The 22,511-nt window shown below is 37.7% G+C and overlaps 1 protein-coding gene across 2 annotated transcripts in view; it reads right to left on the bottom strand.

Annotated features, from left to right (window-relative positions):
- The window catches only part of Hers (Histone gene-specific Epigenetic Repressor in late S phase), a 64,097-nt gene extending 42,253 nt beyond the window's left edge, over window positions 1-21,844 (bottom strand). The window contains exons 1-4 of one of the 2 annotated variants that reach the window (XM_015979349.2): window positions 21,602-21,844; window positions 19,083-21,059; window positions 17,122-17,380; window positions 1,371-1,409 (exon numbers count right to left, since the gene is read on the bottom strand). In XM_015979349.2, coding sequence (XP_015834835.1) covers window positions 1,371-1,409; window positions 17,122-17,380; window positions 19,083-20,978 — 2,194 coding nt within the window. In that variant the 5' untranslated portion in view covers window positions 20,979-21,059; window positions 21,602-21,844. The remainder of the gene's footprint in view (window positions 1-1,370; window positions 1,410-17,121; window positions 17,381-19,082; window positions 21,060-21,601) is intronic. The other variant, XM_001815999.4, reaches the window with a different exon arrangement.
- Between the last annotated feature and the right edge of the window lie 667 nt (window positions 21,845-22,511).

Genomic DNA, 22,511 nt, shown 5'->3' with positions numbered 1-22,511 from the left:
ACAGTTAAGTGTACATTATGCCATTACAATTTTCGCAAGTTCAATACGGTTCTCCTAAACTTACTTTCCGTAATCAAACTTGGAACAAAATTTTCGAAACGGTTTTAAGATTACATTCATATTTATAAAAAATAATCGAGGGAGCGAAGAAATTCATAATCAAATAAAAATTGCTTCTTGCGACAACGCTGATGCACAGTATTAGTGTTAATATAAACACTCAATAGCTTCATTTACATTACTGTTATCGCCCAGGTGTATTCATTTTTGACAGGTGGCTTTTATAACGTCGGCAAAGCTTTGATCTAAAGTCTATTAGCTCCTAGAATTTCAGAAAAAAATTAAGAAACCCTCCCCACCCGAAAAAATTAAGCTCAAATAAAGTTAGTCGGAGATTTTTTCCTGATTATTAAATGTCAATTTTATGATTTCATAATCACAACCACAGTTTCCTTAATTAAAGGAAAAAATACGAATGCAACGAGTTTCTGCACGAAGCAATAACCAGTGTTTATTGTACTACGCCCACTTTCAAGAGATTTTTTTCCATTATTCACAAAGATTTTGATTTGGGTTTGAGTGACAAGACAGTTGATTATCCTGCAGAAAAATGAGATTGTCTTCAGTGTGTCAAATAAAAAAGCCACGTTTTTCCGCCTAAGCACTGGAAATCGTCCATACATGTTTACGATTGCACTCAAACAAGGGATATTATGGCAGCTAGCATTTTTTGGTGTCATGATGCGATCTCATAAAACGCCATATCGGTTCAATCCTTCAGACGAATGTTTTGTAATGCGGCGCTCCTGAAAAATGTATTTGCCAGCGGCCGTTTACACATAAATAAACCACACACCCCCGACGATTTACATTACATATGGAGCATTGAAACTGATATTTCAGGAGTGGGATTTTCAGTGTGTGCCAAAATGAATTTATCACCGCGTAGTGTATTCATAGCATTGCAATTTTTGTTTCGCTCCGAATCGGAAAGAAGAATTGTGTGCCGGCTAATAAATATGCAGAAATAGCAAGAAATTGAAACCGTTTGACGTCAGATCATCCCGGAGTTTTCCTCCCACGCGGCCGCCCACGACACGTCAGGAAAAGGCAACCGGCGATACACCCAACACAGTTAAACCCATTCTGCGCGTAATTTCGGGTAAATTGCCTGTCTGAGTGAAAAAATCAACGGAAATTAATTATCCCGCTTTTTAACGGGATTACCCCCAAATCCCCGAGATGATTACTTGAACAATACGAAACAGGCGCCATGCGGACCTCACTTGTTGCTGTGTAATGCACCACCACCGTATTATCATCACAAGATTACGATAAATTAAACCAACGCAATTTTCTTGTGTACTCACCACATCGGGATTCACTTAATTGAAGGCAGTAACACTCACCTGAAACAAAGAAATCAGCTAGAAGTGCGAGACGAAACCGCTAATCACGCATGCAATTTTCGAAAATTACTCGCTCTTACTTAAGCAAATTGAGTTTAATGGTGGCCACAAAACCTGTACTTGGCTAAGGAGCCAACTACCACACATCATGAAAAATGTATTACTGTAATAATTCATAAAGCCTTTTTCGGTGTTGCGGCAACGCGCGCGTGAAAGTGGGCGATGTTGTGCTTTCCACACTCAATTCCTACATACGGAAGAAATAACAACTAAAATGCCATAAAAATTGTAACGCCATAACGAAAAATTCATTTGATTTATTGAGCGGAAATCGACTTGATGCCCTTTTCCCCACAATTGAAAAAATCGCCCGCGTATTTGTTTGCCTAGCTTCATAATCTATTCAATCATATAATTAAACTTTAAGATTCAATTTGAAAAATCAGAAGTTAAGACAAAGTCACAAGCCTAAAACACAGCTGCCCGTTTTAATAAACCACAATTAGTTGTGTAAATAACAATTAATTTTAATTAATAGACAACGAAGACGATACCTATAATCAGATCGTCCCTCCTCAAGTTCAAGGTTTTACAGTACCTACCGTCTGATTTAACGCTTATGTATATTTCATTACAAACTGTAAACACTACTTTAGCGTAGCATTTTTTGCATTTCTAACAACTTAAGTAGCAAAGTTACTGCAAACCTTAATCTGAATTTATAAGCGCTTCTGTAACACTCTCGTAAAAAATTATCGGTGGATCTATGTGGTGGTCAAATTGCATTAATGTAATTTTATCCGCCAAATGTGTCAAGAACTTGAGTTACAAGCCGTCTTGAAGTCGCTCCATAAATCATAAATAAAATAAATTTCTTGCGATGGTCATTTGTTTAATGCCTCCATAACACCATCAATAAACCGAAGTTAAAAAATCGGTTTGTGACGCACACACGCTGCTCATTCTGCAGTAAATCAAATAAATCGTTACTGGGAACTGCACTGAGTGTAATCCTTGATTCAATACTGCCTGAAACGAATCCTTTTTCCCGCACTTAATCCTTTCATTTTTACTCAGTTTAGCAAAAATTAATTTCACCCCCATGTGCATTTGTTTGTCGATACAGGATGTTGGTTTAATCGCCGGCGCCGCAATGTTTTGACGTCACGTAATCACCTTTAGCACCTTGCCAAAAACTCGTTCTGAATAATCCTAAAAATATAGAGCCAGGGAATTTTGTCAGCTGAATTATTAACATTGAGCAGTTGATATGTGCGCTAAAAGGGCTGATCGCTGTGGAAAGCTGCGACACAATGCCGTGAACATTTTTAAGTCTAATTCAATTTTGTGTAAATCTCACGAAGTTGGGTGCAGTTAGCACTGCACTGCATCATGCATGCTGAATAGGACGGACTAACAAACCCAGATAAGACCCAGCTTTCTCAGAACCACTTGTACAACATTTCTCTCTAATTTAATAATATTTTATTGTTCTCCACGAGCTGCAAGTGACTTGTTATCGAATTGTCGGAATTTCCGCGACAGTTTTGAAAATGACTTAAACGAGTATCGATTAGACGCAATTTGTTCTGCGAGTGTTTACCTTCAAACCATTGTTTATTATTTCAACATTCTAATACAACAGCAAACATCAACAGTAAAACAGCACGAAATGAGACGCTAGACACAAGTTAACTCAGATTGGTGCCCAGCGAGTGCTAATTTCACGCACCCCTTTCAATTAGGAACACATTCGTGTCTGCGTTTCAATTTTGCGTTTAACCCCAGATGAAATGAATCAGATTATTATCTTGATACAAATTGGGCACATCTGAAAGACGACGGCTACAACTACTTATTTATTTAAATATACACTTAGAAAAGATGTTATTCCACTTTGCCTGGTGTAATTTTACACTTTGGTATTCACACAATGTAATAAAAAGAACGCAAAACTATGCGGATTCTTGTTTATGAAATAATTAAGTCTGCTCCCTGCTTGCTACTAGTACGCAATTCTGACCCTTTAAATAGTTTTATGGCAGTCTGCGGCTTAGAGATGACTGTAAAGAGTCATAAACTAATTGACGCCGTTTGCAAATATTTCTAGCTCCACTATAAACTACATTTCCTCCGCAAGGCATCATCTTTTCGCCCAACGTCTCAATTTCGAAGTTATTAACATTTTCTAAAGGATTTAACACAGATTTACGGCGAATATTAAATAATGCTAGTCCGCGTTTTCTGAAATGGGTTTACGACTCAAACGACTGATGTCGCTTTTATAACAAACCCTAATAAAATGTGGTTATTTTAACAAATTAAATTATTTATGACGAATACAACATACTAGGTACAGCTAAAACAACTGTCGTAAAATTAATTAAATTAAAGGACAGAAAACTTTTAACTGCTTCAGCATTAAAAGATTCAATACTGCAGCTTCATTAGATGTTGACAATTGTACCGTACAGATTCATTACCAAATAATTGACTTTGTTATCAATGTAGCTAAAACTTCTGACCCGTTTAACAAAAGGCCAAATATCAGTAGCAAGAATCGACTGCACTTCCAACAATTCTAATTATTGTAGAAACGACACCACTGCCGATTATGTTTATTTCTCATTTGAATTTTGCAGACGACTCAGATTTTAATGGTTTTTGAACAAACTTCATTATCTGTTAATTAGTGTGCAGTTATCGGTGGATTAAGCAGTGCACAAATCCTTTAGTTCGTACTAGCACAAATACAAATTATTTCCTTTGTTCTAGGATTACAGGTCTGTAGATTCGGGGTTATTAAAACACCGGTTGATCCCCATTCACACAATCATTGAGTTCTTAACAGAAAATTTACATAAAATAATTAGAATCATTCGATATTAAAACTGTCCTCCTTTGATTCAATAAATTGTTTCCTGAAAAAGCGAACTTTCTTCTAAGTCGCCATGATTAAAACCGAGCAAAAAACAAAGTTGCTGTCTGTATTTATTTATTCCCCCGCCGCGCTCTAAAAAGTTTGAGTAAGCTGTCGAGCAATTTTCCCCATAATCGAATTTGTTGATGGATCGATAAATGCGTTAACAAGTTTTTACTGCATAAAAGATTAAACGAATCGATTCATAAAATTCCCGTCGAAAATTCTCATTGAAGAAATTGAGTCCTGCCAAATTGGTCTCAATACTTCTCGAATTACCAGTTAGTCTGGGAAGTTTCCCTCTCAGCTGTAGTCTAGCCTGGCGGACGGCAGCCAACAAGGCTCACTCCATATCGTCCTCATTCCAGAAACGTAACTCCCTCTTTTCCCTTCTCCTGCGGCATCGATCGCTCCTGCAGACGCCGTCCTGCTTCCACCGGTCGTTTTATCCCCGATAGATCGATTCCGCGTCCCAGGATCGATCACATCCAACCCTTACAGGGAAAAATCAATCGCAGCAGGACGCGATATTAGCGCGATGGCCATCATTTTCCATAACAATCCTGGCAGGTCGCCAGCAGGAACTGCATTACGATTTACATGATTTTATTGTGGCAGAAAACGGTCCTATTCACTCCACTGAGCCGCGGCCGGAGATAAATACAATATGGAAGAGAGGATCAAAATCATGACGGGACGTTTCAGACGAGAGAAAGAAGATTCGAGAATGTTGCAGACCCGAACAGGGGCGAACGCCTGTACGGTCACGTGACGTGAAAACAAATGACTGACGCATCAAAATGAATTGTTGGTGTTGAAGAAGTCTGGTAACTTGTGCCGAAACCATTCATAATTTATCTGCGACGGCCTTTGTAAACCGTGTCGAGTCGCCATAACCCCCAGAAAATAACGACCATTCCGGAAAAAAAGAATAACACGTCTTTCACGACGCCAAATAAAGTTAGGGATGTCCTCCAGATTTCGGCAACAAAAGGGCTTTCCCGTCGCACAAAATCAAAAGCACATTAATTTTGTGCAAGAATTTAGTTAATTGTTTATTCACTTCAAAAAGTAAAACCTGGCAACAACAACCATCGACAGGGAATTTATACTGTCCGTTGTGGAGAGGTGTCCGCTATTGGGAGGTGGAAATTTTAATATAGGTTCTATTACGACGTTCCTACAAAAATGTCCGTTGTCAAGAGGTGTCCGTTAAGGGAGGTAACAATAACACTGTCCACACGAAACGAAAAAAATATAAATTTCTTGGATAGTGTAATTACGAGTACCTATGTGGTGCGTTTCTTGCTTCTTGAAAATGATAGGATAGGTATATTGAGTACCATAGACATCACATTACAGATAATAAAATAAGAAAAAAACCTTTAAACCATGAATTATCTTTATGGTCATTTTATGGTTTAATTGCTGCTTACCGCCGTGGCCATGAGTTTACAAAAGCTGTACGGTAACACCTCAGAGTAAAATAAAAACAAAAATAACTTTTTTCCGTACCTACACAACGAGGCTGAAAAACTTAAAGCTCAACAAAACTTTAACTTTCATTTCCCCAGTTAAATTGGCAAGACATGTGATCAAACGGAATTTTGTCCTAAGAGGCACATAAATGAAGAGTCTTTAACGTCGTGAAACTGCCAACAATCGTTTCAATCTACTCGACGCCCTTCATGAAAAATTTAGAGAAATTGATGAAATCTGATCCGTAGAGAAAGTTTCATTCGCGAAGAAACTAATCCCGTACAATAAATTTCGTAAAAATCCGTCAGACTTTCGAATTCGGATGTGCCTCAATAGAATGCAAACTGTACATTCATTTTTGCATCTATTATAATCCGAGACAAGCTTGATTGACGTGTGTTAAAGAACCGTTCTTAGTATTGCGATGTCACGTAGGTTTTAAATGAATTTACATTATCCTCCTGCATACTTATAGCTCAATAGGGAAAAGATGGGACCGAGATATTTGCTTTCATTATTCTTGGTACCGCAACTTTATGTAAATTAATCTGGATTTAGACGAAAACATTCTTCGGTATTCCCGATACATCGTCAATAATAAACATTATGCTTAGCGATTTTTTCCGCGCGACCGAAAACATCCTAAATCTGTACCTAAACGGGACATGGCATGAATGCAAACTGATGTCTCGACTGGACATTGTGAATAGGGTCACTTTTTGTGTAGCTGCCAAAAATAACATAATGATTAAAGCAGTGTTGTAAACAATCAAATCACGAGAAAAAAAGGGTTTTATTAATACTGTAACTCGCCCCATCTCGGCTACAAATCATCCCCTTATTAGAAAATTAACTGTCTGGGAACCTGGTGAACATTATGCAAAAAGGTCGTTTCAACAAGTGGAACAAACGACTATACGTTAGCTACCCTCAAAACAAGTTAACACAAGATGAGATAAGGGTTGTGACGCTTCACTTCCCTGTTACCTGTGAACTGGGAAATAATAAGCATCTCACATGTTGCAACTGCTCTCCCGTACATCCCCCGAAAAACGTCCTTTTTCTACCTACCAACAAACATCTGCCAAATTACCGGAGGATAAATAGACACTCCAATGATTTATGCTCAATTAATCGGTCGGAAATTGTTTTAAAAACCCGGAGCCCACTCTTGTTGACGTGTGGGCCGACCAAAACACAGGTCACTGAAACCTGATACAAAAGACGAGATTGTTTTACGACCCAACGACGACGCGAAATCTCAGCGAATCCTCAAAAATATAACTTTAAGGTGATAACATTTTCAGGCGGGAGTTATATTTGAATTCATGCTGATGTGGAAATTTCAGCAAACCGCACACATTCACCATTCTGAATGAGTTTGTATCTGATGCGTCGTAACATCCTGAAAATATAAACAGACGGAAAAATCTTAATTTTATGACGGAAGAAACCAACTTTTCCCCAAGCTCGGATTGAGATTACATCGCGGACGCTACTGGATAATCTCATTACGAAGAATAATTAAACTCACATTTATACAAAACATGATTTTATAACCAATAATACACATACAAATACAAAAGATATTTTCGTAACACTCCCGTGCTTTTTTCTCTTTCGCCTCGCAGAACTTGAGAATGGCTTTAGCAACTTTGTGAAATTCATAATTTCACTTCTAAATAAACACGGAAAACAAACATTTGACAAATTACTGTCTTGTGACGCAAATGCAAGAAGACTAATGCAAATGTGCCACTGCTGTTTATAGAGAAGCTTAAAGGGCTAAAACTTTGTGCCACCTAGCAGTGCGCTTTGAGATGAATAAGCTCACACCGTTGTGTAAACTAAACTCGGAATTATTTTATTTTTAAATAAATTAACTCCAACCACTAGAATTTATAGATGAAATTATTGAAACCAAAGTACGTCATAAAGACGGGAATGAAACTTATTATTAGGACAAGTTAGATTGTTTCTTCAAGTGCCATCAAATAAAAATGTCAATTCGTTATTTTTACGATACCTACTTGTAGAAATTTATTCAAATTTATTAGTTCTATGTTCAAGCGTTTCCAAGACTGAGTTTTTTTTATAAACACTCACATTTGCAGCATAAATGCAATTCGGTTCTGGCCGTTGGAAGCAATTGTGCGTAAGATTTATTATGATTAGAAGTCATAAAGTTAGCTAAGAGGCGCCGAGCTAAACATTAGTACTTTTGAATTTATAACAGTGAAGCATTCGTAAATAAATCTAGGATTAGTTTATCCTCTCGATAAATTCAGGAAATCACTCTTGTGTGGATTACTAAATGCACAATTCAGAGATCAGTGCTTAATCCAATCCCAACAGATGATAAATTGCTTAGTGGAGAGTGAACAACGGTTGGAAAAAAATGTAGAATTCCAAATTTGCATTATCATCCGAATGACTTTGTAATCAAACCCATGTAACTAGATTTTAATAACTAATAAGTAAGGCACTATTCAGGCAGGAAATCACACTGAACTTTAATTATTAAAGCACCATCTCATTGTTAATTGCAATTGTGATACCTGTCGGTGAGAGTACATCATGAACTAACAAAGCAATTAATTGCAATTAAGTTGAAGCGACCATCTGGTGGAATTAATTCGACATTAGGGACCGTATTGTGTGTTTTAGGGCCGGAACTAAAATTCTGGGGCATTTTTCAGATATCATGCGGTCGGTTAATTGATTATTATCCGAAACTAATAAGAATTCTCAGGTAGACTTAGATGTGTATCAGATCCTCGTCCTTCTCATTAATCTTAATCGAGACACGTAAGTGGCGCGTGCCGTCTGGGATAAAGATGGCGTCTCACACAAATAAAGCTATTAGACAAGGACATTTCCAATGCGGGGGCAGGTGTTAAGACCACAATAGGACAGGTGATAGCCAACAAACTGCCTACTGTTCGAGCCTCGAGCTTTGACAAACGCACTCAACGGTCCTTCCTCGAAATTACCTTGTCTGGTGCCATATGCACCAATTTACCGACATTATAAGGTAATGAAGCCACTCAAACGAGCCACTCTGAAGGTAGTCCGGTTACGAACAACCTTGCACAACGAGAATAAAATCGACCATCGACACGACACGAAAAAAACGAATTTCAACTACTTGAACATAAAATGACATAATTTCAATACGAGACCGCATTGTATGTCACTGGAAAAGCCGGGATTAGCCATAAATCCAAAACTTTACCAATTAGAACTTGGGACATTCCAAACACAATCACTTTAGGTTTATTTTTCATTCTTTGCCATGTCAGAATTTAGGACAAGTGAAAAATAAACTGTCGTCGCATCGGATAACAATTTTAGTTGAGTTAGGTCAAAACAGACCAAAAAAATCCTCGATCGACTAATTTAATGCATAACAAAACCCGGACCTATAATAAGTAACCCGTGATAATCATCTACTTATAAACCATGCAGAAACACCAAAAACGAGATAAAGAAACCGTCGAGTCTTCTTTTCTCCGATGGCCAGCTGTCTGAAGCAGCTGCACGCAAGACAGCCACCACACAGGAAAAAATCATAACAATGGCCCATTCTGTACCGAATTACATTAGTCATTACTGCCCCGTAATTTACTTAAATTGGCACAAACCAATGTTTAAACAATTATTACGACAACCTGTTGATAATTTTGACCGACACACGCTGTAAGAAAGAAATCGCAGAAGCTTTAAAAGCCTCACCGAAGCTTCCCTCGAGCTTTCTAGATTGATCTAGTCACTGGATAAAGCTGTACCATACATTGGGTTCGAAAGTATAGAACAGACTTCTTGTGACAAATTGTAAAACTAGGATGCGAGATAAAAAAGATGATGGACATTCATCAGATCGTCAATAAAGTCGATGGAGTTGTATTCAATTTTCGACAGTTTCATGTGATTGAGGCGCTCATTTTTCAATCTAACGAGTCAAAAATAACTCGCTGAAATGTACCACTGCTTGAGCCTTACAAATGTACCAAAAATTGGTTGTTTTAGCACCGACCTTTTTTATTTAAAAAGTGATTACCGGCTCGAACAAAATTTATCAAAAATTAATTTAGAGTAAAAATGTCATTTCACAATTTACAAGATCAACGGATTTTTAGAATACCGTCGATTTATTCTGCATACAAATGGTACACATGGTCTCTTCAATTTTTAGTCGGAAAAGTCATACAATTGGCATAAAATATGAGCGATTTCCTCTTTGCTATGATGGTCCATATTATTCAAGATTAGTAAATCGAGGAGCAAATAAATCCAATTTTGTTTCATTTATTATTAGTAGGTATCAATGAAATCAATAATCCACTTGATAATTTCAATTACCTGCTAATTATTATAAAACATCTTTCAACTGAAAGCGCTCCATGAAACTGAAAAGTTTCTTTACAAAGAAATATCCGTAACTAAAACTTGGCCTCATTAAATTTTTCCTAGCGCTATTACAAAATCAAAGTTAATAGAATTTTCAGTGACTTATAGACCCAAATGTAATTTAATAAATTTGTTTTATTGTTTCTTTTTCACGTTGATGTCAGATAAAAGAGTTGAACTTTATTAGGGAATAAAAATAACCTCATTTCAAGTAAGTTTCTCTTTTGTAAGAGCTCACTTGAAAGCTGTCACCATTATAGAACAAAGTTTATAAAACTGTGGTACAAAAACCATAACAATAACATTCAGAACAGTTCTCCGCCCCGACTTGTCAATCCAAAATTAGTTAAGTTAAATCCAGGAATCAAACTGCAATTAATCTTCGCATGGTGTTCGAAAATGTATTCGACACAAATCATACGTGGGAAGAAAAAACCAAACATCTTGATTAAGCTTTTAGTGTGCAGAAATACGAATCGACAATTATTTCATGCAATAAAAGCAAAACCGACTCGTGAGCATCGTCCACAACTTACGGAAATCTATTTTCATGCGGTTGTAACTTTAATAATCCTGCTGTGACGATTTACTTGTCGTTTTTCGAAATAAATTAAACAAAAATTTTCCGCGGCAATCCGCTTACATTAAAAGCATTTGCTGTCTGCTTTACACAAAGGAATTCAATGAAATTCCTCCGGACAAAGCACTAAAACTACAAAATATAATATCCATTAAATTCGATGGTGGTGTGTTAAGTGAACATAAACAAAGGGAGAGGTAGTACGCCTAGGCTGCAGATATGTACAGCTGGTCTCCACAATGCTAAGCGAAAATCTACTTTGAGTTTTCCGGAATTGGCCAGTGCTATGAGCTGTGGTCTTTACTCTTTGTTTCCGGAAGTAGAGTACCTACTAGAAGAAGGTGGCATCTGCTTTACCGGTGAAGCATTTGCAGTACTGTAGTACTAGTATCTGCTTGATATTTATGCAAGCCACCCATTGTCGAAGACTGCCATGAAGCAATTTAATAATTACAAAGGAATTTTCCTGAACTCTAGTTTGTCCCGTGCCAAGGTCACTGTCGCCGTGAAAATGCCATTTACCTATCTGCGAAGTGGCCAAAATCATCTTGAACATATCCTTTGGAACGTAATCCGGGAAAGGCACCACAACTAAACCATAAAACCCACCACGAACGGCACTCACATGTGCACGCACCGCGTCCTGTTATCGCTGCGTCGTATTAGGCGAAAACGTCGCAAGAAACCGCAAAAATGTCACGACGCGCCATTCTGTCGGCTTCGCAAAGTCACACCGACGTCGCATTTACACATCGAGATGCTGTCTCGCTCTATTTGAGACACAAAACACAAGAAACACGTGGAAAGACCTAGCCGCCAACAAAGCACAAATCACTACTGAAGTTGAAGCCTCTTCAACGAGTTTGAATCTCTAGAAACGTCCATCGCGGCAATGAACTCACCGGATCGGCAAACACCGAAAGCTCTCGGTAAATAAAGCGCTGCGTGAACTTTTGAGCCGCTCCTGCTGTGCTCCCGAGGAGTGCGCATGACGCAGAAACTACGTAGTTTAAATAATTGGGGTCGCCCGCCAATAGAAAAGTGGTGGATATTGTGAGAATAGAATTTTATGTTTACAAGAGGTTTAGAATTACCACTCCGGAACAGTCCGGAGTGTGGGACGAAGAATATGGAAGGGTTCGAGAACATCTCGAGCGGGGGAGAGAAGTTGCAATGGAATATTGCCGCCCCTTTGTCGGCCGTAATGTGATTAAGGTTGTAACAAATTTATTTCCAATTTATGGAGGCATTAAAAACTGACATGGCGGATGTGCGCTACAATGAAAATACAACACTGATAAGAAAAATTGCAAGGCTTTGTTGCTTTCACCAGCTTGTGACAAAAAGCCCACACAAACCGAAAAAACATTAGGTAAACGTATCAACAATACAAAACATTGGAACGATGTTAATACTTTACAGCACTAGATTTTTCAAAACCACGAATGCATGAATTATTGAAACGAAATTTCCATCACCCAGTTATTTTCATTTACGTTGAAATCTGGTTTATATTCGACAAACATGAGATCACTACAGCATAGAGAATGAACGAATTAGTGCGTGATCCACAAAGATCTTAATAATACTAGATGAAATTTAGTTTTCCGTGTCATTTTTTAGAAGCCGAGAGCCTTGAAATTGAAACAAAGAAAACACAATCGTCAAGTGAAAAAAATTACCAACAACAAATTAAATACAACTTCCCATTATTATAATCAATCAAAGTTTAACCATTTTAGTTTAGAATAACAACGCTCACGATACTTTGGAGACTGTTCAAGATTAGATTTTTTATTGACTCTAGATTTCATTCTGAAAAAGATTGCCAATTTAAGTCAATTTGGACCCTCTTTAAATCGTCCAAAAATCAGTAAAAGACAATTACCTCCCAGTGTTTGCAAATACAAATATAGATAGGTAGAAACTATAAGATTGTTCATTTGTGGGTTGACTTAATAATACTCTTAGGCCCAGTTTCTGGAAACATATTTATCGGGAAGATTTTAAACCTCAGTTAAAACAATAACAACGCCAATTAGATATGCACTACCTTAGCAAGTAACAGAGAGATAAAATTTAACTGAAGATTAAATAAATGTACCAGAACTCTGGCCTTAATAAAGTAGAGCAATCATTAACTATCAAAAATTATAAATATAAAAAATACTTCCAAAAATACAGTCCTCCAGAAATTAGCAACATACAACTACTACATAATAAAAAAAATAAAAACATTTATATACCTTAGGTATACCTTACCTAGTACTCTAATTATTATTATTATTTGTTATGATAAAGTGAGACAAATTTAAAATTAATGATAAACTTGATACTTTGATTTGTGTGTTCGGGATTGAAAACGATCACCCGGTATATTTTATTATCCATAATATTGTAACAAGCGGTGTGATAAAAGGGGCGCAAACCCGAAACCGGTCTGCCAATGAACAAATAAAATATGTGCTTTAGAGAAGGGTAAAATCCATCATATTATACCTTACCTAGCTTTTGAAATGTTGGTATTAATTATTCATTGCTTTTTTTCGAAACAGAAAATACCTATTTAATTGATTAACGAAATATTAGTGGTGTAACTGTCTCATGTAATTTGACAAACGATTGATTTAAGTTATTGTCTAGAAATCATTTCTATTGTTGCGATTTTTACATTTTTTTGCCTTGCGATTTTATTCCTAAATATTGTTAGTTTTGCCAATCTCTGCTGCACAGGTCTTGGGTTTGAATTTCTGCTTCGTGTTAGAATACAGTGTCTTGTGTAACTTGTATTTTAATACCTACTTAGGTGTTTGGTGTGTAATTAGCCGTTGAAGCGTATTAAATAATTAATAAAGTACGTAGTTATGCTGCCTTGATTAGAATTTGCTTTTTTACACGTGATATATTGTGAATGTAAAACGTGAACGTTATTTCTCGCAACTCTCCCCAATTTTCTGCAGTAATAAACTTTTCCATTTGTGTCTCTATAAAATCAATCGTAGGGAGGACTTCTTGACGGCTTGTTTTACTTAACAGTTTCTCTTTGCTCACACCCTATTGCATCATGCTATCGACCTTATTATATTCCAGAGTGTATATTTGTTGGTAATTGCATGAAATTGGACCGACACCTGATACACACACAGTTGCAAAATTGCACCAACCGTACGCAATAACATCTAAGCAATGAAAATCTCGTTAGTTGCTTTTCAAAGCTAACATCAAACACGGGGGATAATTAAAGGACTCATTTTTTCCTTTTTAATTCACTCACTCGCTCACGTAAGGACGTAATGAATCTCTAACAATTGAAAGAAAGAAAGGGTTGTAGCTAAAGTGGCATTTTTATTGCCTGTTAATAGAGATTCTGATTGGTGCTGAAATAGGTGGTGTATAGGGAGTCGGGACCTAACGTCAGGATAATGTGGTGGAGTTTGACCGAGAAAGCGCCGGTAACCTTTGACCTATATTCGTGAATGAACCGCCACATTGTTCTGGAGTCCCGTCCCTCTATGTTGGAGGAAATCAGATGACGATGATAATAACATAATAATGTTTGTGCGTTTCCATCAAGAGTTTATAGATAGATATATACCGAAATAAACGACGCCTCCGAACTGAAAGCTGTTTAACGTTGTTTACTGCCACTCCGTCTATATAAAAGCTGATGGTTTTACTTTTATTCAATTTGAAGGGGAAAGTTCGGATGGTCGACCATAGACGCTCAACTTTTCCGCGACTTAGAGACAAACTGGCAAATTACAGATTTTATGTTCTGAAAACGACACGATTTTTAAGACGGGATTTCCGATATTACTACTTATTTAAAGTGGCAGCAGACGGAAAAGAGCGTTTATTCAACCCGATAGGGTTGCGCTGCAATTTTACAACATAAATTTATTCAGAAGCTCTTGTGGAAGTGTAGAGAGCAACTACACCACATAAAACAAGAGAGGAAAGTCGCGCGTATTACAACCTGACTTGCGACAAAGAATAATCTAAATATCTTTTAATTTATTGGTGTCACATCGGAATGTCTCTGCAGAAAGGTAAATTGCGCATACAAATGCTACTTTTTCAGACCAGTTCGTTTTTAATCTCATAACCGGCCGCACTTTTTGCCAACAGAAGTCAATTCGAAAAATTGATCCATCATTTTTGTTCAAAACTAGTAAATATTAACTGAACACACAAATTGAAACTTTAAAAAGCGAGACGCAAATGCGTTTATAATGAGTGCATGTATTATTAAAGACAAATTACTTGAAACAGTGATCAACCGCCGTACATTTTAAAAGTGATAATAACTATATCATCAATCATAAAGTGTCTGTAAACAATTTTGAATTAAAATACTTATGGTTAATTGATAATAAATGATTATATAAAATATGAAGCTGTAAAATCACGAACTCAATACACAATAATAATTATTATTTGTTTTGAATTTGAAGCGCCGATTACGACGACATTCGGATCTTTTGTCCTAACTCTTCCAGTTCCGCCGTAATCGGCATTTATTTAAAAATGTCTTTTTTTATATAAAAAATCGCCTTGAAACTTCTAGTAGGTATTAGACAATAAATAGTTACGGCGATTACAATAGTGGCAGAGTGTATGCCTAGCTCCAATAGCTCCGACGTAATCGGCGCTTGTTTGAACGGGCGAAACATTTTTGGCGTTTTTCTTTATGAAATCATAAAAAAAACTAGCTGTTGTATCGCATTAAGCGCATGATTTTGTGTTTACAACTCACTTACCTGGCATCACACTCAAAAATTGGATTTTTTTAACTCTATTTAAGACGTTTTTTTGATCTTACGGTCCTTTGGTACAAATGCGAAAACGATAGTGTAAAGTTAACACTGATCGGGTCTCCTTCAATGATTACCGGCAGCGAAGGCTCTGCCCTTGCCTTATCAAGTTAATAAAATTAAAAACTATCGTAGATTAAATTGCTGACGCGGTAAGAGGTTTAAGCTTTACTTAACCGAAAAGCTGTGACCTGAGATAACAATCTTTTGTCCTAACTCTTCCAGTTCCGCCGTAATCGGCATTTATTTAAAAATGTCTTTTTTATATAAAAAATCGCCTTGAAACTTCTAGTAGGTATTAGACAATAAATAGTTTTGTTACGGCGATTACAATAGTGGCAGAGTGTATGCTCTAGCTCCAATAACTCCGACGTAATCGGCGCTTGTTTGAACGGGCGAAACATTTTTGGCGTTTTTCTTTATGAAATCATAAAAAAATTAGCTGATGTATCGCATTAAGCACATGATTTTGTGTTTAGAACTCACTTACCTGGTATCAAACTCAAAAATTGGATTTCTTAACTCTATTTAAGACGCATTTTTTGATCCTACGGACCTTTGGTACAAATGCGAAAACGATAGTGTAAAGTTAACACTGATCGGGTCTCCTTCAATGATTACCGGCAGCGAAGGCTCTGCCCTTGACTTATTAAGTTAATAAAATTAAGAACTATCGTAGATTAAACTGCTGACGCGGTAAGAGGTTTAAGCTTTACTTAACCGAAAAGCTGTGACCTGAGATAACAATCTTTTGTCCTAGCTCTTCCAGTTCCGCCGTAATCGGCATCTATTTAAAAATGTCTTTTTTATATAAAAAATCGCCTTGAAACTTCTAGTACGTATTAGACAATAAATAGTTTTGTTACGGCGATTACAATAGTGGCAGAGTGTATGCTCTAGCTCCAATAACTCCGACGTAATCGGCGCTTGTTTGAACGGGCGAAACATTTTTGGCGTTTTTCTTTATGAAATCAAAAAGAAATTTGCTGATGTATCGCATTAAGCGCATGATTTTGTGTTTAGAACTCACTTACCTGGCATCAAACTTAAAAATTGGATTTTTTAACTCTATTTAAGACCTTTTTTTTGATCTTACGCACCTTTGGTACAAATGCGAAAACGATAGCGTAAAGTTAACACTGATCGGGTCTCCTTCAATGACTACCGGCAGCAAAGGCTCTGCCCTTGCCTTATTAAGTTAATAAAATTAAAAACTATCGTAGATTAAACTGCTGACGCGGTAAGAGGTTTAAGCTTTACTTAACCGAAAAGCTGTGACCTGAGATAACAACCAACTTTTCCGGCTTTCCAAGCACGAAACAATGAAAATTATGGAAAGGACAAACTAAACATACCCTCGAAGTAAATTACGCCCTCCCAAAAATTCCCTACCTAATTGAATGAAAGACAAGTTCGGTAATGTGTGCATTTGCGGTAACATTCTAACAGATCGCCTTGATGTCAACTAGTTATTATATCAAAGATGTCGTAATTGCGTTATAAACTCACCGTGTACGTATCCGGGGTCCCCTGGAATGGGCGGCGGGTGGTGTGGCGGATACGGCGCTGGGTGAGGGGTGGAGAAAGCGCTGGGGCAGCCGTGTCTGCGACTTGGCGACAGCTGATGTTGCGGCAAAGGTAGGACATGCTGCGGTGGTCCCATATGCTGATGAGGATGTTGGATGCCGGGTCCAGGTGGTGGCTGCATGTTGGACAAAGCGTCCAAAGGGGTGTACGATTTACACGACGTTAATGACTCGCTGTTGCTCTGTAAGCCAATTTACGGAAAATAAACGACAGGAGCATGTGGGCGGCGGGATGAACATAATGATGCAAATTTCGGAAATTATTACTCGATATAGGGAGTCAAGAGGAGCTGGCGGGTTTTTTCACGGGAAAAGAGGTGTCTTTCGGGTGATTATTAGACGAGACACAGATGTTCGATTCAACTCGAGCTCTATATCTGTTTACTTGGACTTAAAACTGACAATTATACCTGAAAAATATCAATTCAAGATGTGCCTCGGCTATTAAAGCACGTGAGACCGTTTTCTAGCTTTAATAAATATTCCCAACTGTTATTTTTTAACAGGAAAGTGGTGGTGAAGAAATATGTCCGTTTTATATTTAAACATTATCCACTGAAATAACAATTTAGGTGAGGCGACTGTGTGACACAAAAAAAGCGACAATATAACAAAAACAATCAGTTATTGCAGTCAAAACTTATTCAATATGTTCGCTGTCCTCTATCAAAGTAATTGTCTAAAGAAAAAATTCTAATTAATAATTAACTCGAGATCAAAGGAAAATGGAAGAGTAATTAAGTAATGCTTAGTAGTTTAGACCGTGATGCTTGATGAAAAAAAAACATATAGAAGTACCTTCAGATAATTCATTAAATAAATAAATTGAACATAAATATTTTTTATATTTTTCAATTTCATTGAATGCGCCATTTCAAGGAATCCCCTGTTCAAATCGTGGGAATCCCAAGGTATTCCCATCCTGACGTCATAATTTTCAATATGGCATTCCTTAAAATAACGCTACGCATACAAAAACAAGCCATGACATCATAATCCAAAAATAGTTTCCACATCTGGGAATTCCTACGTTTTGCACCGGGGAATCCCTAAAATGGCGCATGTGCAGACGAAATGAATTTGAATCGGCAGAGCTTACCTACTAGCTACTGGTTACAAAACCAGTGAAACCAATCACATCTTATTTTTCCGCCGCTCGATTTGCAAAAATCTTGCCTCAAAAGTGAGGTATTTTCGCGTAAACCGATAAAGCGATTATTTCCTAAATATCGCTTTAATTCGAATGAGGATATTCCAGTGGTAAGCACAAGCGGAGATTTTATCGCAAGAGTCATTTAATCGCGAAATCAATGGATAATAGCAGATTTACATACAAAATCGCATTTAGACCTAGCAAGATATTTAAACGAACATCTGTGTTTGTATAATTCAGCGAGAAAATGTAAATTAAGTGTAAAAGCAAACAATGGAAAAGAAACAAAAATTAATATAAAACTGCCTTTTCCTTTGTATGTTTTAAATGCAGTTTTATGTAAATGCAGTATCATGTACTCAATTTTCCACGCTAATATAAAAGAAAATGCAAGTTTTAACAGGGACAACTGTTGTTCCTGTACTACACGGTGTAACAAGAGTCGACAAAATAGATTCACCCCTTTTCACCTAATTGCATGACTGCACAAAAATTTCTGCTTTGTTTCAGTGAAATAGAATCCGCCCACTTTATCTCTTGATCACTTCTATGATAACGAAATGTAATAATGCGTTATGCCGGGTTAGTGTTTGAACAGAATTAAATTAACAAGGAAAGCTTTCTTAATTGCGTTTAAAGTGAAACGGTAGGAATCTGCTCTTCGTGTCAATAACTAGTGCAAGCATTAGCTTAAAAGTGCAAGCAAGACACCAAACCGTCGATCAACTCACATTCTCCTGTGTGCTACTGGAAGATGATTGCAGAAGTGTTTCAGTAGCGACAGCGGTAGCAGCGGTCTGAGTATGACTGGTAGCTGAAATCCTGTACTGCATTCCAGCGATACTGCAATATCCCTCGTGATGTGTAGACCTTGTGGTGCTGTTGACATACACTCCAGTTATCGTCACATCTGTGTCCTGATTGAGGATCACGGCGACTTTTTTGTTCGGCGTGGCTCTAACTTCGATCAATTTGCCATCCTCCTCTTTCTTGACTTTCGCTTCGAAGCACTTCTTATCGGCCTCTTCTTCGTTATCCGTGATGAAGTAGTCGCTCGAGTCGGTTTCGGAGTCGCTTTTTGGGCTCTTTGAGGCCCGTCGCTCCACCGAATAGCTCGCCGCTAAGATGGCGCTGGCGTTTAGACTAGCCATGCGTTTGCGGACGACCATATCCTTCAAATCCATGATGAGCTCGGTGCGATTACGCCGTCTTTTCGGTTCGGGCTTTTTCGAACTTTCGGCTTTCTTGACTAATTCCTTTTTGACTTTGGGCTTGGGTTTCTCGTCGTAAGTGCTCTCGTAGCCACTGTTGTCCTCCGAGCTGGAGGTGGTGTCATGCATGTCCCAGTGCTTGCCCACAGCGCGCAACCCTGGGACCGATCTAAGGGTGCGAGTGCATGGAACCGTCTCATCATCGGAGGATTTTTTCTCCTCCACTGGCTCCTTTTTATCGACTTCGATCGGATCAAGCAAATTACTTCTAGTTTCGTTCTCGTACAAACAGTGGACCTTGGCTAAGGCGTTCAACGACGCCACTCGGTGTCTCTTCGGTCCGTTCCAGAACCCAAACAACTTCATTTTACGCGAGCGCTGATTCTCCTTACGTTTCACTTTATCTTTGACAGCAGACATGACGCGTTTTTTCATTAGGACTAAATTAGTTTTCGGCGGAATTTTCTTCGGAGGGTGTTTCAGAACCGGCTTACGTGACTTTTTCTCGCTGTCAGACACCGGCTCTGATTTTATTTTGAGTTTCTTTGATTTTGGTTGCTCGGACTCGGTTTTAATCGCAGGACATAGCTCGTTCAGTGTCAACTCATCCGATGTTGAAGTATCTTCTTGTGAATCACTGGGTGTTTTCCTCTTGACTTGTTTTTTAATTTCTGTCGGTTCCTGCTTGATCGATTGTTTCGCTACTTTGGGTTTTTTCCCCGGAACGGGGGCTTTTTTGGTGGATTTACTTGCCTTCTTCGATTTTTGGAGCGTGCTCTTGGACTTTAATTGCGGTTGTTTTAACGCTTTGTTGGCTTGTTTGAGTAACTTTTCTATAGTCTGTTTGGTTTTAATATCTTCGGCTTTTTGATTCTCTTCGGAATCGATCGGTTCGGTTTTTTGTGGCGATTTAACTCGTTTCGTGATGGCTTTTTTCGATTTCTTTTTAACGTCGGCAATTTCTGTTTTCACTTTCTTGAGAGGTTTAGTTTCTTTGGCGGCTTTCTTTGACGCGCTAATATTCTCAGATTTAATATCTTTCTTGGTGGAGTCTTGGATTAAGCTCGTGTTTGTGTCGGATTTCTTTATGATTTTCGGAACACTTGTTGGTTTCTTGGCAGTTTTCGTTTGAACTTTCGGGCCGGTTTTAGTGCTTTCGCTCACTTTCTTCGCCTTCCTCATTATTGGTTTTTGTTTACCGTCGGTGATTTCTTTCTTTTTTGGGGGCTTCTTGCCTCTCTTTGCGACAAAACTCGGCTTGATCGGCGTTAATTTCCCTTTAATCACAAAGGAAATCGTTTCGGATATGTAATCCTTCTCCGATTTGGATTCACTCTGTTTCTTATTTTTTACCGGAACCTGTTTCATTCTTAATATTTTGAGAGTCCTTTTATTTCTTCGCAGAGGTATTCGCATAATTTTACCACGTTAACTGTTTTATAATCATGGTGATTAGGTTTGGTTTACTAAACGACAAACAGATAATGCGCTGATGATCTGTAACAAAGAGAAAATCTCTGTCAAAGGAGAGGAATTTGACCTCCAAACTCTAAACGAAGTAAATTACAGCAAAATCTTTCGTCTGCCTTTGCGAGTTCGAAAATCCGTCTTGTGACTTTCTCCTCGGTCGGGAAAATAGTCCAAGGTAAGTAAAAAAGCGTAGATTTCGGACCACTTTTACAACTTTCACATGCAGTTTTATATTTATATTTATAAATGCATCAGCAGCACATGTGTGGGTCGATTACTGCAAAAATTAGCAGGACAATAATCCTGCTGTGTGGGCATTCAACGTGCAGTTCAGGATTGGAACCTGCGCCTTTTGCTTTGATAAGGACACCCCCTATAGCCCCGTGCATCGATTTACCCCTCAAGAAGGAAAATCTTATTCGTGAAGAGAAAACAAACAGAACGCACGATTGAAAACAACACTGTACCACTAACGCATTTCATTACAGTTAAATCTCTGATTTCCTTCCTGCACAAGAACCAAATCTAACAATTACAAGCGAGACAGAGACAAAAAACCTATTGTTTACCTTTGATTAGGATGACACACACACATACATACACGGAATTAACTAAACATATAGGAACACAGACACAGGTACGAAACTGAAGCACTTTGTATTGCGTACGACACGAAAAATTTAATTCGCATTGTGGAGGATTTTTTTTAGAAAATCAAACACACGTAATTAGATCGCAACCGAACGAAAATCTCCCCGCCCTAGATACGTGCTGCTTCTATGACAGGCCACCATTTTAAGCCCGTGGTAAAAGTCGGGCTTTCGTGGGACGTGCTGCGCTCTGACGACCGCTGCAGAAGACCTAACAAGGTCGCAAAGACTGACGATAAAGAAGAAAACATTACAAATTAACATCAATTACTCTTAAAACAGTGAATTTACGTATAAATTGCCAAAAAATGTTATAAAAATCCTTTAAATACGGCTTGCTTAAGTTTAAAAAAACGGACTACTATTAAAGCAATTTTTTCGTTATCCAAATTGTTCTTAATCTGATTACTAACACTATTAAATTTTTAGCTAATTTTTTAGTTTGCATATCTAATTAGATATTACTATCAGAACCTCATTCGCATCCTGATAGTTGAGATTTTACATTGGTAAAAAATATATTAAGTACACCTAAGCAGAGACCTAAAGGTAATGCTAATGATGCTTTCTTATAATTTGTTTTTGTAACACAACTACTTACTGGAATTGATTTTTTATTTTGTATTATTAAACCATTGCACATTTTTATATTTTCTAAATAATAAAGTTAAAATTGGGCCAGCTTATATTATAATTAGAGAGCGCAAAACTAAATGCGCCATCTAGAGCAGGATAAGTGTATCGCATATCGCAGTGCGCTGTTTCCGTCGGTAATACAGCTATTGGATTTACTTTACTTGTTCTTGTCCATTTCGTTAACACGTGCGAT

Source organism: Tribolium castaneum, chromosome 9 (assembly GCF_031307605.1).
Source record: "Tribolium castaneum strain GA2 chromosome 9, icTriCast1.1, whole genome shotgun sequence".
NCBI classification, from domain to species: Eukaryota; Metazoa; Arthropoda; class Insecta; order Coleoptera; family Tenebrionidae; genus Tribolium; species Tribolium castaneum.
This window is presented reverse-complemented; position numbering and strand designations above follow the sequence as displayed.